Consider the following 19,178-nt stretch of genomic DNA (forward strand, 5'->3'; position numbering starts at 1 on the left):
ACCCCAAGCGACTTACAGCTGTAATCGCAGCAAAAGGTGGCGCTACAAAGTATTAACTTAAGGGGGCTGAATAATTTTGCACGCCCAATTTTCCGTTTTTGATTTGTTAAAAAAGTTTGAAATATCCAATAAATGTCGTTCCACTTCATGATTGTGTCCCACTTGTTGTTGATTCTTCACAAAAAAATACAGTTTTATATCTTTATGTTTGAAGCCTGAAATGTGGCAAAAGGTCGCAAAGTTCAAGGGGGCCGAATACTTTCGCAAGGCACTGTATATCAATGATGTCGCTCTTGCTGCTGGTGATTCTCTGATCCACCTCTACGCAGATGACACCATTCTGTATACATCTGGCCCTTCTTTGGACACTGTGCTAACAAACCCCCAAACGAACTTCAATGCCATACAACACTCCTTCCGTGGCCTCCCAACTGCTTTTAAATGCTAGTAAAACTAAGTGCATGCTCTAAAACCGATTGCTGCCCACACCCTCCTTCCCGACTAGCATCACTACTGGACGGTTCTGACCTAGAATATGTGGACAACTACAAATACCTAGGTGTCTGGTTAGACTGTAAACTCTCCATCCAGACTCACATTAAGCATCTCCAATCCAAAATGTAATCTAGAATCGGCTTCCTATTTTGCAACAAAGCCTCCTTCACTCATTCTGCCAAACATACCATTGTAAAACTGACTATTCTACCGATCCTTGGCTTCTGTGATGTCATTTACAAAATAACCTCCAACACTCTACTCAGCAAACTGGTTAAGGGCGCTGTACTGCAGCGCCAGCTGTGCCATCAGAGACTCTGGGTTTGCGCCCAGGCTCTGTCGTAACCGGCCGCAACCGGGAGGTCCGTGGGGCGACGCACAATTGGCCTAGTGTCGTCCCGGGTTAGGGAGGGCTTGGCCGGTAAGGATGTCCTTGTCTCATCGCGCACCAGCGACTCCTGTGGCGGGCTGGGCGCAGTGCGCGCTAACCAAGGTTGCCAGGTGCACGGTGTTTCCTCCGACACATTGGTGCGGCTGGCTTCCGGGTTGGATGCGCGCTGTGTTAAGAAGCAGTGCGGCTTGGTTGGGTTGTGTATCGGAGGACGCATGGCTTTCAACCTTCGTCTCTCCCGAGCCCGTACGGGAGTTGTAGCGATGAGACAAGATAGTAGCTACTAAAACAATTGGATACCACGAAATTGGGGAGAAAAGGGTCAAATTAAAAATAAAAAACCAAACTGGATGTAGTCTATCATGGTGCCTTCCGTTTTGTCACCAAAGCAACACTGCGACCTGTATGCTCTCGTTGGCTGGCCCTCGCTTCATATTTGTCACCAAACCCGTTTGTTTATGTGTAACTCTGTGTTGTTTGTGTCGCACTGCTTTGCTTTATCTTGGCCAGGTCGCAGTTGGAAATGATAACTTGTTCTCAACTGGCCTACCTGATTAATTAAATAAAGGTGAAATTAAAAATGTAAAAAATCTACACATCCCCATAATGACAATGTGAAAACAGGTTTTTAGAATTTTTTGCAAATCATCCTTCAGATGTTTCTACAACTTGATTGGAGTCCACCTGTGGTAAATTCAATTGTTTTGTCATGATTTGGAAAGGCATACACCTGTTTATATAAGGCCCCACAGTTGACAGTGCATGTCAGAGCAAAAACCAAGCCTTGAGGTCGTGGGAATTGTGTGTAAAAAGGGAAAGCAAAGGGGGATACCTAGTCAGTTGTACAACTGAATGCCTTCAACTGAAATGTGTCTTCCAGATTACAGAGTCAGAGAGGTGCGGGGGTCGGGCTGCAACATTGAAGGTCCCCAAGAACTGTGGCCTCCATCATTCTTAAATTGAAGGAGTTTGGAACCACCTAGATTCTTCTTAGAGCTGGCTGCTCAGCTAAATTGAGCAATCACGGGAGAAGGTCCTTGGTCAGGGAAGTGACCAAGAACCCGATGGTCATTCTGACAGAGCTCCTCTGTGGAGATCATCAATCAATCAAATGTATTTATAAAGCCCTTCTTACATCAGCCGATGTCACAAAGTGCTGTACAGAAACCCAGCCTAAAACCCCAAACAGCAAACAATGCAGGTGTAGAAGCACGGTGGCTCGGAAGAACTCCCTAGAAAGGTCAGAACCTAGGAAGAAGCCTAGAAAGGAACCAGGCTATGAGGGGTGGCCAGTCCTCTTCTGGCTGTGCCAGGTGGAGATTATAACAGAACATGGCCAAGATGTTAAAATGTTCATAGATGACTAGCAGGGTCTAATAATAGTAGTAATAATAATTATAATCACAGTGGTTGTCGAGGGTGCAACAGGTCAGCACCTCATGAGTAAATGTCAGTTGGCTTTTCATAGCTGATCATTCAGAGTATCTCTACCGCTCCTGCTGTCTCTAGAGCGTTGAACAGGTAGCACGTCCAGTGAACAGGTCAGGTTCCATAGCCGCAGGCAGAACAGTTGAAACTGGAGCAGCAGCACGGCCAGGTGGACTGGGGACAGCAAGGAGTCATCAGGCCAGGTAGTCCTGAGGCATGGTCCTAGGGCTCAGGTCCTACGAGAGAACGAAAGAGAGAATTAGAGAGAGCATACTTAAATTCACACAGGACACCAGATAAGACAAGAGAAGTACTCCAGATATAACAGACAGCCCCCCGACACACAAATGACTTCAGCATAAATACTGGAGGCTGAGACAGGAGGGGTCGGGAGACACTGTGGCCCCATCCGACGATACCACCCCAGACAGTGCCAAACAGGCAGGATATAACCCCATCCACTTTGCCAAAGTACAACCCCCACACCACTAGAACCTTCCAGATGGACAACCATCTCAGCAGCACTCCAATCAGTCCAGCCTCCTGGAGTCGGCTCTTTACTGTTGACGTTGAGACTAGAGGTCGACCGATTAATCAGAATGGCCTATTAATTAGGGCCTGGGTCTGTATTTTTGGGCACCGATTTGCCCATTTAAATAAAAAAAAAAAAATATATATATATATATATATATATATATATATTTTTTTTTGTATATACCTTTTTATTTAACTAGGCAAGTCAGTTAAGAACACATTCTTATTTTCAGTGACGGCCTATGAACGGTGGGTTAACTGCCTCGTTCAGGGACAGAACGACAGATTTTCACCTTGTCAGCTCGGGGGACCCAATCTTGCAACCTTACAGTTAACTAGTCCAACGCAATAACGACCTGCCTCTCTCTCGTTGCACTCCACAAGGAGACTGCCTGTTACGCGAATGCAGTAAGCCAAGGTAAGTTGCTAGCTAGCATTAAACTTATCTTATAAAAAACAATCAATCATAATCACTAGTTTAACTACACATGGTTGATGATATTACTAGATATTATCTAGCGTGTCCTGCAATGCATATAATCTGACTGAGCATACAAGCATACAAGTATCTGACTGAGCGGTGGTAGGCAGAAGCAGGCGCGTAAACATTCATTCAAACAGCACTTTCGTACGTTTTGCCAGCAGCTCTTGATTGTGTGTCAAGCATTGCGCTGTTTATGACTTCAAGCCTATCAACTCCTGAGATGAGGCTGGTGTAACCGATGTGAAATGGCTAGCTAGTTAGCGCGCGCTAATAGCATTTCAAACGTCACTCGCTCTGAGCCTTCTAGTAGTTGTTCCCCTTGCTCTGCATGGGTAACGCTGCTTCGATGGTGGCTGTTGTCGTTGTGTTGCTGGTTCGAGCCCAGGGAGGAGCGAGGAGAGGGACGGAAGCTATATTGTTACACTGGCAATACTAAAGTGCCTGTAAGAACATCCAATAGTCAAAGGTTAATGAAATACAAATGGTATAGAGGGAAATAGTCCTATAATTCCTATAATAACTACAACCTAAAACTTCTTACCTGGGAATATTGAAGAATCATGTTAAAAGGAACCACCAGCTTTCATATGTTCTCATGTTCTGAGCAAGGAACTGAAACGTTAGCTTTCTTACATAGCACATATTGCACTTTTACTTTCTTCTCCAACACTTTGTTTTTGCATTATTTAAACCAAATTGAACATGTTTCATTATTTACTTGAGGCTAAATTGATTTTATTGATGTATTAAGTTAAATAAGTGTTCATTCAGTATTGTTGTAATTGTCATTATTACAAAAAAACAATTGGCTGAGGTATCGGCGTTGAAAAATCATAATCGGTCGACCTCTAGTTGAGACTGCTGTTTTGCGGGTACTATTTAATGAAACTGCCAGTTGAGGACTTGTGAGATGTCTGTTTCTCAAACTAGACACTCTAATGTACTTGTCCTCTTGTTCAGTTGTGCACCGGGGCCTCCCAGTCCTCTTTCTATTCTGGTTACAGACAGTTTACGCTGTTCTGTGAAGGGAGTACTACACAGCGGTGTACAAGATCTTTAGTTTAATAGCAATTCTCGCATGGAAGAGCCTTCATTTCTCAAACAAGAAAAGACTGACGAGTTTCAGAAAAAAAGGTATTTGTTTCTGACCATTTTGAGCCTGTAATCGAACCCACAAATGCTGATGCTCCAGATACTCAACTAGTCTAAAGAAAGGCAGTTTTATTGCTGCATTAATCAGGACCACAGTTTCAGCTGTGCTAACATAATTGCAAAAAAGGTTTTCTAATGGTCAAATTAACCTTTTAAAATTATAAACTTGGATTAGCTAACAACGTGCCATTGGAACACAGGAGTGATGGTTGCTGATAATGGACCTCTTTACGCCTATTTAGATATTCCATTAAAAATCTGCCGTTTCCAGCTTAAATAGTCATTTACATCATTAACGATGTCTACACTGTATTTCTGATCAATTTGATGTTATTTTAATGGACATTAAATGTGCTTTTCTTTCAATAACGAGGTCATTTCTAACTGACCCCAAACTTTTGAACGGTAGTGTATATTCTACCAATGGGACATTAATAACTGTAATATATTATGTTTCACCGAGTCGTGGCTGAACAACGACATGATTAACATATATCTGGCGGGTTTTAAGCTTTTTCGCCAGTGTAGAACAGCGGCCTCTGGTAAGACAAGGGGAGGCGGCCCTTGTCAGGACTAAGATCGAATCGTACTACACCAACTCCGATGTTCGTTGGCTGTGGCAGGGCTTGCAAACTATTACAGACTACAAAGGGAAGCACAGCCACGAGCTGCCCAGTGACACGAACCTACCAGACGAGCTAAATTACTTCTATGCAAGTAACACTGAAACATGCATGACGGCACCAGCCGTTCCGGACGACTGTGTGATCACGCTCTCTATTGCCGATGATTAAGACCTTTATACAGGTCAACATTCACAAGGCCGCAGGGCCAGACGGATTACCAGGACGTGTACTCCGAGCATGGACTGACCAACTGGCAAGTGTCTTCACTGACATTTTCAACTTGTCTCTGACTGAGTCTGTAATACCAACATGTTTCAAGCAGACCACCATAGTCCCTGTGCACAAGAACACTAAGGTAACCTGCCTAAATGACTGCCACTCGTAGCACTCACGTCTGTAGCCATGAAGTGCTTTGAAAGGCTGGTCATGGCTCACATCAACACCATTATCTCAGAAACCCTAGACCAACTCCAATTTGCATGCCGCCTCAACAGATCCACAGATGATGCAATCTCTATTGCACACAACACTGCCCTTTCCCACCTGGACAAAAGGGACACCTATGTGAGAATGCAATTCATTGACTACATCTCAGCGTTCAACACCATCGTGACACCCTGGGACTAAACACCTCCCTCTGCAACTGGATCTTGGACTTCCTGATGGGCCACCCCCAGGTGGTAAGGGTAGGTAACAACGCATCCGCCACGCTGATCCTCAACACGAAGGCAGTCCCTCCTGTACTCCCTGTTCACTCATGACTGCACGGCCAGGCACGACTCCAACACCATCAAGTTTGCTGATGACACGAGTGGTAGGCCTGATCACTGACAACGATGACCCAGCCTATAGGGAGGATGTCAGAGACCTGGTTGTGTGTGTGCCAGGACAACAATCTCTCCCTCAACATGATCAAGACAAAGGAGATGATTGTGGACTACAGGAAAAGGAGGACCGAGCACGCCCCCATTCTCATTGACAGGGCTGTAGTGGAACAGGTTGAGCGCTTCAAGTTCCTTGGTGTCCACATCACCAACAAACTGTCATGGTCCAAACACACTAAGAGGGCACTGCAAAGCCTATTCCACATCAGGAGACTGAAAATATTTGGCATGGGTCCTCAGATCCTCAAAAGGTTCTACAGCTGCACAACCAAGAGCATCCTAACGGGTTGCGTCACAGCCTGGGATGGCAACTGCTCGGCCTCCCACCGTAAGGCGCTACAGCGGGTAGTGCGTACGGCCCAGTACATCACTGGGGCCAAACTTCCTGCCATTCAGGACCTCTATACCAGGTAGTGACTGAGGAAGGCCCTAAAAATGATCAAAAACTCCAGCCACCCTGGTCGTAGACTGTTCTCTCTGCTACCACACGGCAAACGGTACCGGAGCACCAAGTCGAGGTCCAAAAGGCTTCTTAACAGCTTCTACCCCCAAGCCATAAGACACTTGAACATCTAATCAAAGGGCTACCAAGACCCCTGCTGCTACTCTCTGTTTATAATCTATGCGTTGTCACTTTAACTCTACCTACTAGTACATATTACCCCCGCACATTGACTCTGTACCGGTACCCCTTGTATATAGCCTCACTTGTTATTTCACTGCTGCTGTTTAGCTATTTGTACTATTTTCTATTTAACACTTTTTTTCTTAACTTCTTAACTTCTTAAAGCATTGTTGGTTAAGGGCTTGTAAGTAAGCATTTCACTGTAAGGTCCTACACCTGTTGTATTCGGCGCAATTTCATTTCATTTGAAGTCTCTGAATGTCCTTGAGTGGCCCAGCCAGAATCCGGACTTGAACTCAATCTAACATATTTTGAGAGACCTGAAAATAGCTGTGCAGTGACGCTCCCCATCCAACCCGAGAGCACTTGAGAGGATCTGCAGAGAACAATGGGAGAAACTCCCCAAATACAGGTGTGCCAAGCTTATGGTGCCATGGCTGTTATCGCTGCCAAAGGCGCTTCAACAAAGTACTGAGTAAAGGGTCTGAGTACTTATGTAAATGTGATATTTCAGTTAAAAAAACGTTTTTATACATTTTGCAAACATTTTATAAACCTGTTTTTGCTTTGCCATTATGGGCTTTAGATTGAGGGGGGGGGGGGGGGGGGGTATTTAATCCATTTTAGAATAAGGCTGTAACGTAACGAAGTGGGAAAAGTCAAGGAGTCTGAACACTTTCCCAATGCACTGGACTTCCATTAAGAAAGTTTCCTAAAATATCTATCTCTTTAAGAAGACTCAAACGCTCCTTTTTATGATTTAATCTAGTAAAAGGCCTATTTTCAGTAGCTTAAGCTACATCATTTCTCTCACGACGGCCTTCTCTCTTTGAAGAACTTATGCCACTGCCATCAAATGACCGCAGCTGCAAGGTCTGTGACGTAATGTGAATATTTTGGGAAAAGTGGGGTAAGAAATCCATCCGACTTTGTTCGAGTGGTTTTGTGCGTCGAGATAGACTCTGTCTTAAAAAAAACGTTTGTGTAGAAAAGCCAACAGACAAGAACAAGTTAGGCATATATCTTTATTTTGACTCTGTTAATGTTGTCAATACAAAAATGCCACAGATCCTGTCCAACCTGGCATTTCTTAATTTGTTGATTTTAATATTTAGAAGTAATTACCTGAATAATATTGAAATGCCATGATAATTACGAAGTGTAATGGCTTGTTTCAAGAAGCATATCCATGCAATCAAGTGTACAATTAAAAGTCTGTCCCCCACCCCGCCTTCTGCTCCGTCCAGTTTTTGTCCTTGATGTTAGTGCACACCATGAGTGTAAAGAGTTGCTGGTGTATTGTCGTGTGTAGACCGTCTGAACTCACACATCTCTGCCCAAATAGACTCTAATTGTGTTTTAGTGTGGGCATTGTAAGAGGCCTAACACCAGCCTGCTGTATTGGCTCGCTGCTCTCCGCTCCACACACAAGGCTGCATCCCAAATGTCATATTACTGAATTTGGGGACCGCTTTTGACGAGGGCCCAAAGGGTCAAAGGAAGTGCACTAAATATGGAATAGGGTGCCATTTGGGACGCTGACCCAGCCTGTGAGGTCTGTTAGGAATCAAGCCCTCTGCTCCTCTGCCTTTGTATGTGTTCCGTTTCCTCCTTTTGATCACACTGGGGAAGGATAGGCCAGCCTGCTTTTTGTAGGCAAATAAGATGCAGCCTTTGTATTTTTCGAGAGAGACGAGAGATTGAACAGTGGAAACATGATAAGTGCTACTAAAACTAGTGGTCTATAAAAGGTTGTAAGTCAAGTATGTAAATGTACAGTTACAATAGGGTTACACAGTAGGCCTACCTGGCAATGTAATTACCATGTAAAAAGGCCTATAACAGGTTGTAATTACTTGGTTTCTTACAGATATTTACATGGTTACCGATCTACATGGCATCTTCAGTGGATGTTATTGGAGGAGAACGTGATGCTGTTGTATAATCTGTTGTGTGTGTGTGTGTGTGTGTGTGTGTGTGTTGTGGGACTTGCGTTGTGTAATAGTTGTTGCCAGACGTCATCTAGAGGTTTGTGTTGGGACGTTAGAACAGAGTGCTGCTGAAAAATGTATGCCATAACGCCCCCCCCCTCCCGCCCCCAAGTATCATCTCTTCTCATCCTTCCCTCTCCTGTCTCTCCATCCCTCTCTTCTCCCATGCTCCACTTGAAGTCAGGTTGGGAAGTTTAGTAAAGATAACTTGGTCATTCAATGTTAATGTCCTATCCCCAACATCACATCCCATGATAAACATTTCATGACCCAAGTTATCTTTACTAAACTTCCGAACCTGTCTTCTCTGTGGGGGAGAGAGGGAAGAGAGGAAAATAGAGAGGGTGGGATAGAAGAGAGGGTGGGATAGAAGAGAGGGTGAGCAGAAGAGGGAGGAAGAGGTGAGGAGAAGAGCGAGCAAGGGAGGGGAGACAAAGTTGAACCCAGGCCTGTAACCGCCAAACAAGCTTTTAGGTCATGTCAGTTCAACTGTACTCGCACACGGTCTGGGAGGAGAAACTTAATGGTGCTGTATGTGTGTTATGTCACATTTGTCAATAGTAGAGTATAGGCCTATGCAAGGAAATGTGAGTTGAGAGAGGTGGGTGAAATGAACTGAAACTGCAGATTAGAGAGGAGGTGGGTGGGCCTAGAGGAAATGTCCTGAAACCGGGAGGGAATTTGTCCAATACAATCTGATTTTGTCCAATGCTTGTTTTCTTTGTCCATTGCATAATGTTTTGTTACGTTGTGCACTAATGAGTACGACCCAGAGCAGCATAGGCCTAAATCGAATTTACAGTGTTGTACCTTATTGGCAACAAGTTTTGACGAGCGAGTTTCAAACTCTTGACAATTCACACCTTCCAAAATCCAGCTGAGAGTAGTGTCTCCCATTCATCAACTGTAGTGCCCTTCCCTTCTCAGCTATGAGCTTGGTCTCTTCTCGTTAGACTAGGGGTTCTTGGTACGGCATTCTGAACGTGCTTGGTTTCTGTTTTGCTTGTGGCAGTAAAGTCACTGAGAAAGTGGGGTGACAGCAGCAGACAAGAACAGGCAAATGAGATCATACGATAAGGGGCTACGTCCAAAATGGCACCCTATTCCCTATGTAGGGAATACTTTTGACCCGGGCCCATGGGGTTGAGGTCAAAAGTAGTGCACTATGCAGTGACACAGGGTGCCATTTGGGACGTATCCGAGGTGAGGTGAAAGACGGTTGTTGAGGGTCACTAGGGGGGTATTATGGCGCACAGATATTTAAGCTGTGGAATTAGAGATGACATCCTTCAAAAAGTAGGTGAAGGAGGGGGGCCATTGACGTGTAGGCTACAGGACTATAGAGTGGTAGTTGAATCTGAAAGATTAAGGGAGCTGGCAAAAAGAGGGAGAGCGAGAGAGCCTACAGAAAAAAAGAGCGAGAGACTGAGTCAAGAATGGGTGCTTGGGGACTAGTGGTGGGTGTGATGGAGAAGTCTATGTATTAACCAAATGCTAGCTTCCTTCTCCCCTGTAAGCTTCTCCTCATTCATTGGCCAGCTGAAAGCCCCTTGTATGAAGGAAACACCACCAGGGAGACCTGATCTCGCTGCCTAGCTTTGTGTGTGTGTGTGTCCGTGTGTGTTTTCCTCCCTGCTTGGGTAGGTTATTTTTAAATCCATTCTGCTTCCTGGCTGCCCTGACTACAGCTAGCCTACCAGCAGGACAGGAGTATTCCTGCTTTGTTGTTTTCTGGACTAGTCTACTGGAGGACCAACTGCACCGCTTTGAGGAAATTAAGAAAAGAAAAGACAACCATGTTCTCTTCTCCTTTCCCACAGTTACATTGCAAACTCTTTGCAAAGATGGGGGACGACCGACCTTTTGTGTGCAACGCTCCGGGCTGTGGACAGGTAAGCCGTCAACTACCTCTGTCTTGTCTCGGGTTTCAGGTGTGTGTGGTTGTGTGTGTGTGTGTGTGTGTGTGTGTGTGTGTATGGTTGTACTTGGTATTTGTGTGTGTGTGTGTATGGTTGTACTTGGTATTTGTGTGTGTTTGTACAATAGTGTATGTGCTTGTATGGTTGTACTTGGTATTTGTGTGTGTTAGTACAATAGTGTGTGTGTGTGCTTGTATGGCTGTACTTGGTATTTGTGTGTGTTAGTACAATAGTGTGTGTGTGCTTGTATGGTTGTACTTGGTATTTGTGTGTGTGGCTTTGTGTTTAGTGTGTGTTGTCTATAGCAGTTGACTCTGGAATAACTCGAAGTGAGCATCCTCCTCAATCAGTTGATTGGGAAGTTGAAACTGACGATATTCGTTCATACTGTACATGGCCTAGTTCTGTAGTGAAATGAATGGAATTTCCCACTGATGTCAGTGGAATAGAACTTGGGTAGAGAGTAGACCATGTTTTAGTTAGCCATTAACCGGCTTATGTTTCTGGTTGAGTGTCCACATGTACAACGCGTTCCTATTGCCAGTCTGTTTCTGTCACTGACTGAGTGTCCACATGGACAACACGTTCCTATTGCCAGTCTGTTTCTGTCACTGACTGAGTGTCCACATGGACAACACAACACGTTCCTATTGCCAGTCTGCTTCTGTCACTGACTGAGTGTCCACATGGACAACACAACACGTTCCTATTGCCAGTCTGTTTCTGTCACTGACTGAGTGTCCACATGGACAACACAACACGTTCCTATTGCCAGTCTGCTTCTGTCACTGACTGAGTGTCCACATGGACAACACAACACGTTCCTATTGCCAGTCTGTTTCTGTCACTGACTGAGTGTCCACATGGACAACACAACACGTTCCTATTGCCAGTCTGTTTCTGTTCTTTCGCCAACTCCTTATTGGCTTGACAATGACTCGCTAGGAAGCTAGAATTGCAAAACAATTTTAATGTAGGATATTTAATGGATTAGCTCTTCTGTTTCTCTGGAAGAGCCCTCATGGACCACACACACACACACACTGATCGCACTGTTAATGATAGCTAGCTAGTCGAACATGGCTTGGCTACTTCTTTTTCTCAGTGAGAGCCCACATGGACAATACACTGATCACTGACAGAGACAGCTAGCCTAGCGGTGTTGCGATACATTGCTAACAAGGATGTGTCTCCTCCCATTCAGCCAGCCAGTGAGTCACAGGCAGCAGGCAGTACAGATGAGTAATCTAGGCGCCGTTATTGTTTCAACCCGTCTCTGTCTCACTTCTACTGCCCTGCAGACACGGAGGTTGAAGACCCATATAGTGACTCGGCTGGGCACTAAATGTCTGTGGCTGACGGCATCCCAAATGGCACCCTAGTCCCATAGGGCTGTGATCAAAAGTAGCGCACTGTATATGGAATAGGGTGCCATTTGGGACGAAGCCGTACTGGATGTTAGCGACGTGCAACACGAGTGACTGCTTTGGCAGTTATGTATGTCTACGACTACACAAGCCACAATCATGTCTAATGTAATGTTGGTTTTGGCCAGCAGAACATGATGAATAGCAGTCATAACAAGACGGGTGTTGTTGTACTCTGTCCTAAGGTGCTAGATTTCACCTATAGGCTAGTTGTTTTAAAGCCTAGTACAACATTACAATACAATCCTAGTGAAGATGTTAAGAAAGATGTCTTCTCAACACCTCGCGCTCTCTGGTTCTTCCCTCCTTGACTATTGATGCCTTGTTATTAGGAAACATTATAAAGGCTCCCTCATGCTTCTAAAAGTGTTACCACATATTTTACTGTGGACAGCTTGCAGGCAACAGACGACTGCATTGTTAAGAGAGTGGAGATGGAATTATTGATGTTATTACTTTGTCTCTTTTTGTTATAGAAGAAATCATTAGTGTTGTAGTCTGTGTTTTCCTCTGCATTTTAGTGTTTAGACACTGTGCCGCGCGCACACACACACACGCACACACACCGTAACATGCGTCTGGAATGAATAATTGATTGCTTGTTGGCTCCTTTTCCCTCTCGGAACCTTCAGGACACCAAGGGACTCAATTGAAGTTACCACAACACTGAGTTTAGCTTCCACTTGACTTGCTTCTGTAAGAACAACAATGTTGTATCATATTTAATTTATTGACATGATTCATTTATTAATCAGTTACAGAAAGGCTACAGTGGATGCTAAAATAAAAGGTACAGGATGTCCTTTGAGATTTGGTTGAATCAACACTGATGTCTGTCTGTAGCTGACTTGCCTGTGTGTGTGTGCGCGTGTGTGTGTGTGTGTGTGTGTGTGTGTGTGTGTTAAGAGTTGGGCGATATTATGATAGTATCGTCGATGATTGACGATGATTGGCAGCCATCGTCGATGGTGACGACATCGTCGATGGTGACGACATCGTGATGTGACGGACAAAGCTTTAGCCTATTTGAACTTGGCTGTCTCGAAGTGCACAACACGGCAGCACAAGTGACATTCTGGGTAATTCCTATTTGCTTAAACCTATTTCAATAAGTATGTTGCATACAGAACGCAAGCGAGGAATGTAGGCCAGACGGAGCCGAGATTTCCACCGACGCGGCGTAAAATGACACTACTCAACTATCTTGTGTGGAGCTGTTTTAAAAAAAAACGTAGGCTATATACAATATAGCCTTCTCTCTCCATTCGATAGGCTATGAATATGACTTTGGGCTATAGGCTACACATTGATCGTTTTATGCATGGCTTTCTCCCGATCAAACAATAAACGTAACGGAGTTCCATCTTAAAAAGTTGTTTGAACAGCCTAAAAACCTAAGGTAGACAGAGGACCACGCATTTAAAAAAAGAAAAATGAAAATTCATACACCCACTAATGTAAGTCGCTCTGGATAAGAGCATCTGCTAAATGACTCAAATGTAAAAATGACTAATAATAACCTGTCTTAAAAAAAAATGTAAGACAAGTTAGTCACAGTCACTTATTTGCCAAGTATTCTAGCCTGGTGTTGTCCTAAAGTTGCTGCTTTCAAAAATCGCAAGAATGGAAGTCTAATAGCCTAGGCATAGGCTCTTCTCAATCAAAGCTTTACGAGAGATAGAAGAAACAAATACTATTTATTTATTATTTTATGGGGCGAATTAAGCTATTTATTTTCCAGTTCTGAAGAACCTAGAGTGCTCTCTTACTTACTCACTACGGTAAGACCGTTCCTCATCAGACAGTCACCGTTCCATCATGTGGGCGCCACACACACACACCTGTTCTATGCTGCAGCTCCTCCATCAGAAATAAATATTAGAAAAGATTTGCCTGCAGTTAGTCTCTACCCGGGCTTTCAACATTATCTTTTGTCATGATTTGTCCTGTTGAAGCATTCGATTTCACGCTATAGCCTAACTGTAATTTTAGCTGAGTACAAATAATATGGGGTTGGCCAATAGGGGGCAATACCCTCGTATATCACAATGTGGGGTTTTATGGCTACATAATCACGATAGGATGAAGATTGACATCGCCCAACCCTAATGTGTGTGTGTGTGTGTGTGTGTGTGTCAACACGTTGTGAATCATCATAGCATAGTGTGTTGATGCTCCTTGGGTGTGTTTTGACACCTTCACACTCAAACTCTTGGCTGCCCTTTTTGTGTCTGTGTGTGTTATTTATTCCGAACAGAAGTATGATTTTATTCAGGTCATGTCCAGACCTTGTCTTGCTGTGTACTATGCACATAGCATATTCATATGGGGAAGCCTTGTCCTGGTGTTAGTCTGGCCTTTCCAAGAATCCTTCTGTAGAATTTGAGTTTACAGCGACAGGGTCTCCGTTTTGACCTGTTTGCTATTTATTGTTAGGTATGATAATCCTTACTTCCAGTATCTCCTACGTACGTACAGGTCAGAGAGGCTAATTTTAGATGGTTTCCCATAGCCCGACCCAGTTGTCTTGGTCACAGGAAAGATACTGTCAGTCTGTGAGACGTATGAGTGTATTGGTGACGCTACCGCTAACTGGTACTGGCTAAAAATATGCTCCTGACACTTGACAGTGTTTCCACTTGGCGCTCTCTCTCTTTGTCTCCCTCTCTCTCCCCCCTCTCTCACAACTGAACTTGTTACTGTGACACTCACGCAGCCAGAAATAGCCTTCATTTCAGAAGACGACGGAGGAGAAACTAAAGTCTGCGTCACAAGTAGCACCCTATCCCCTATGTAGTGCACCACTTTCGGCCAGAGCCTTTGGGCCGTGATCAAAGTCGTGCATTAAATAGGAAATAGGGTAACGTTTGGGCCTCAGCCTAAATGCTAAAGCCATAATGATTCAAATTCCACCTACTGCATCCCCTCCTGATTCACCTCCACGGTCGCATTCATCAGGGTAAAATGTATCAAAAAGTTTTGTAACAGCAAACTGAATTGTTTTTCTTATTGGACATAGTGACACGTAGTCCATCCCGGTTTCGGCGCGTTTCCTTCCGTTTGGTGCCTAATGAACACAATCTAGTTCTGTAAACTAAAACTAAACCAAAGCAACTCCAAAAGGGAAGAGAACAAATACAGAAAGACTGACAGAGGAAGACTATTGTAGCACTAGAGAAGAACACATACCTTGAATGAACACATACTTGTGCTCTAGGCCACTTGTTTAGTGGACAATATGTCTTACAAATGCAGTAGAAGAACAAGTGCACAGCAGATGCTAGATCAATTATTTTACTTTTTTTTATTTTACTAGGCAAGTCAGTTAAGAACAAATGATGTACAGTAAGCCAACATGCAGGCCTAGCATTCCACTTCCCTGCTGAGCAAACTGTTGAGTCAATGTGTTTTCAGTGTCCAAGACATGTTGTCTAGTTTGAAAGGGCTGCGGTACAAAAACCAGAGTGTATTGTACATCACAGATATTCTTTGTGGTGCAACCCAAAGTGATACAGTATGAATGTGTTCCAAAAGATAGCAAGTCAAATGTATATGATTCTGTGACTTGACATCTGATATTTGAGGTGCTTTCTTGCACCTAACCGACTGAGCATCAGGCCTAATAGATTATCACCTCTCTCTCGCTCTTTCTCTCCTTCTCTCTGTCTCTCTCTCTTTGTTTGTTTTTTTTCACGGATCTACCCCCAACCCGATTGATTACCCGGGATCCGACCAGGTCAGATGAAAACATTTTGTAGTTAACCCTCCAGATTATGAAAACGAGCCAGTGTGCACTGCACGTGACGCATGGTAAAATAGTCTACTTGTAGGAGAGGACGGCGACGCAGCGGAAATCGGGGATCGCCCATAGGTTAAACGAAGTGAGTTTCTGAGACATGGAGTCGTTCTTTGCTGACGTGACGCATGGTAAAATAGTCTACTTGTAGGAGAGGATGACGACGCAGCGGAAATCGGGGATCGCCCATAGGTTAAACGAAGTGAGTTTCTGAGACATGGAGTCGTTCTTTGCTGACGTGACGCATGGTAAAATAGTCTACTTGTAGGAGAGGATGACGCAGCGGAAATTGGGGATAGCCCATAGGTTAAACGAAGTGAGTTTCTGAGACATGGAGTCGTTCTTTGCTGACGTGAAGAAGAAACTGAATGACAGAGAGTAGCCTACAGGCCAGGGATGGAAAAACCGACAGCCAAATCGTCTGTATGGGCCTCATTTATGCACATTGTATATAAAGAGGGGAGAAAGGTTACCCATATTTTACAGACCTTAGCTATTGCATTTTAGTTTTATTTAGTCAATTTACTAGTTTATTTAATTTATTTGTTTAGGCTTGGCCTATTTTAGTAAGCTATTTTGCTATCTTAATAAAAAAAAATCTAAGTAAGTAATGTTGAATGACTCGAGTGATAGGCTATTTGTAGGCATAAAGCTGGGGACTCACTCATACGCTAGTTTCGTGGCTTTCGTTCAAAATAAATCAGTTATATAATTTAATGCAGAGTTACCGACACATTCTTTCAGATCGTCTTTAACTTGGTCAATAATGTTGTTTATTAATCTGCTCATGTTGTGTTTGTACAGTAGACTGATATTGTAGAAAATATTGTCTCCTACATGTTCCCAATTGTTGCAAATGAATGCAGCAGACTCCATCCTTCCATAGACTATTTAAGGTTTATTTTTCATTTGAAGCTTGCTGGTCAAACAGGCTATAGCCTACCTTTTTTAGTCTAAATCAATTATTATCAAAACTGTTAAATAGACTAGATTTCTAGTTGTGTATGTGTGTGTGTGCGTTTAATCATCTTCATCAACTCTCTCCCCCCCCCCCCCCTTTCTTCAGAGGTTTACCAACGAGGACCACCTGGCTGTACACAAACACAAACATGAGATGAGTCTGAAGTTTGCCCCTGCCAGGACTGACTCTGTCATTATCCAAGGTACTGGTTCTCCTAGTGAGTCTGGTCTATTCAACTTTATTACTCTACTGTCACCTTTGGTACTCTTGTCACTTGTTGTGGTCACCGAAACATTTTAGTCAGAAATGGCATCTCTGTCACCACCTGTCCTGTCTTGTTTTATTTCCCTGAAGACCTTCAGTTGAATATTGGATTGTTTTGTTTATCTTTTAAAGCTACAATCCTTAGTTGAAGAATAACAAAGGGTCACCCTGCCTTTGTTTTTTTTGGGGGGGGGGGGGGGGGGGCTGAGGGAAGGGCCTGGAGAAATGTAGCCTTTCTCAAATTCATAGAGCTAGGGATGCAATAAATGACCTTCCATGATATCAAAATGATAGTTTTAGCTATTGTTTACAAACATTGGAATAAAACGAGGAGGGAGTTCTGTTATCCTGAGCCGTGGTGCCCCGGTGTATGGTCCGTGATGTGAAAGGTCAAAAGTGGTGAGGGAGGAGCGTCCTCCTGCACTGTCAGGCTGTCAACAAGGCAGCGTGGTGAACATCCAGAAACATACAACCTTTTCCTAAAATAATATATAGTCTCGAAAACCCGACCCTAGGCAACACTGATGGACTCTTTTGGCATAGAGGAACTACGCCACTGCCTACGTCGATAAAGGGGAAAAAATACATTCTGGGGACTCTCCCAACGAATCACGAGGCAGACATGCCAGATCTCCGCAATTCAAAACCCACGTTTGCAGGCATAACCTTTGTAGTGGTAGATGATGCAAACTAGCCACTTGTGAAATACACTCATTAAAAAAAAACTCTGTGATCTCCATCTTACTAGCTACTATTTTATTCAAGCGGATATTGTAATCGAGCAGATAAAGTAGTGATGTAGGCAGAGATGTCGTTCCTCTATGCCAAAAGAGTCCATAATTGAAACAAAACCTTGGACACTTGCCTAGGGTCGGTTTTTGAGACTATAAAATATGTTCAAACTTGTTTTCATTGGGAAGGCAGATAGTTTTTATTTTATCAAAAGCAATCACTTTTGCATGTGAAAACACAGAATCCTCACGCCCGTGAGGCAGCCCGATTCCAAAACGAATGCAGTCACTTTTCCAGTGCAAACTCATTCCACTGGGGTAACCCGGGCCAGATAATCGAATGCCCTCAAGTTTATATTTTGGGTTCCGATGGGGTATGGTAGTTGATATAAGCTCATCAGCCGTTGCTAAGTTATATTATTCAATAATCAATGGGTGTATATATAACTAATTTATATGTCCAAAAATGTATGTAGCAACTAAGGATTCTAGCTTTAAATCTCCACGCCAAAGTGTTTCAGAATAAAACATCCATCCGTTGGCTGTTTTTGTTTTGCACGGTAAGTATGGAAAAAAAGGTGAGAGATTTTCTAAAATAGACGTTTCTCTGTGTCTCATTTCCTCCTGTTCCAGACCAGACCCCTACTCCCACTCGCTTCCTGAAGAACTGCGAGGAGGTGGGGCTGTTCAACGAGCTGGCTAGCTCCTTCGCTGAGGAGTTCAGGAAGGCCCAGGAGGATGACGACAAGCGGGCCAAGAACCCTGTGAGTAGAATCCAGGTGGTTCCATGGACCACGTTTGCCTAACGAGTTACTCCATCTGAGACCTGAAGACTTGCGTAAGCTCTTGGCTTTAGGTCAGTGGACTAATGGTCTTGTTGCGCGCAGAAGACCAGGATCGGAACCCAGTCAGTCACATGAGCAATGGGGTGGAATGGGATTGGAGTCCTGGATCTTCTGAAGGGCTATCTCTCCTGTGCTTTGTAGTGTCTCACAGTCTCCCTCTCCCCCCCCCCCCCCCCTCTCTCCCCCCCCCCCCCCCCCCCCCCCCTCCTCCAGCTCCCTGCCCCGAACAGGGAAGTGGCCCTGGACATGAGCCTGCAGACGCCTTCAGCAGAAGCCGTGAAGGTGAAGGAGGAGACGCCTGTTGAGGTTGACTCCTCCCCACCAGGAAGTCCAGATTCCTTTTCCAGCATGTCAGACAGTAGCAGGGACACCATGGTGAGAAGAGGAAAGGTAGGGGTCAAAACTAAGGGGACATGACTGACCAGCAAACCCATTGTGAATGACCTAATTGGTTAGGATTAGAGTTCTGGGTTGGCATGCCAGTCACGTTCCTTCAGTCACACCCAAAGGTAGGGGACAGGGCAGGGCCAGAGGAACACGTAGTAAGTAGGTGTGAGAGACCAGGATGGGCACTGTGGTTTGTTAATGGGGATCGAATGGATGACAGGATAGAGGAACAACATGC

At 44.3% G+C, this 19,178-nt stretch overlaps 1 protein-coding gene across 6 annotated transcripts in view; it reads left to right on the plus strand.

Annotated features, from left to right (window-relative positions):
* atf7a (activating transcription factor 7a) overlaps positions 1 to 19,178 on the plus strand; it is a 47,652-nt gene that overhangs the window by 16,633 nt on the left and 11,841 nt on the right. Inside the window, exons 2-5 of one of the 6 annotated variants that reach the window (XM_021565785.2) lie at positions 10,431 to 10,502; positions 16,819 to 16,930; positions 18,342 to 18,472; positions 18,767 to 18,943. In XM_021565785.2, the coding sequence (XP_021421460.1) occupies positions 10,455 to 10,502; positions 16,819 to 16,930; positions 18,342 to 18,472; positions 18,767 to 18,943 (468 nt within the window). In that variant the 5' untranslated portion in view covers positions 10,431 to 10,454. Of the gene's footprint in view, positions 1 to 10,430; positions 10,503 to 15,871; positions 15,955 to 16,818; positions 16,931 to 18,341; positions 18,473 to 18,766; positions 18,944 to 19,178 lie in introns of those variants that run through there. The other 5 variants (XM_036946805.1, XM_021565784.2, XM_021565786.2 and 2 more) reach the window with 5 other exon arrangements.

This window comes from Oncorhynchus mykiss, chromosome 16 (genome assembly GCF_013265735.2).
Source record: "Oncorhynchus mykiss isolate Arlee chromosome 16, USDA_OmykA_1.1, whole genome shotgun sequence".
NCBI lineage: Eukaryota > Metazoa > Chordata > Actinopteri > Salmoniformes > Salmonidae > Oncorhynchus > Oncorhynchus mykiss.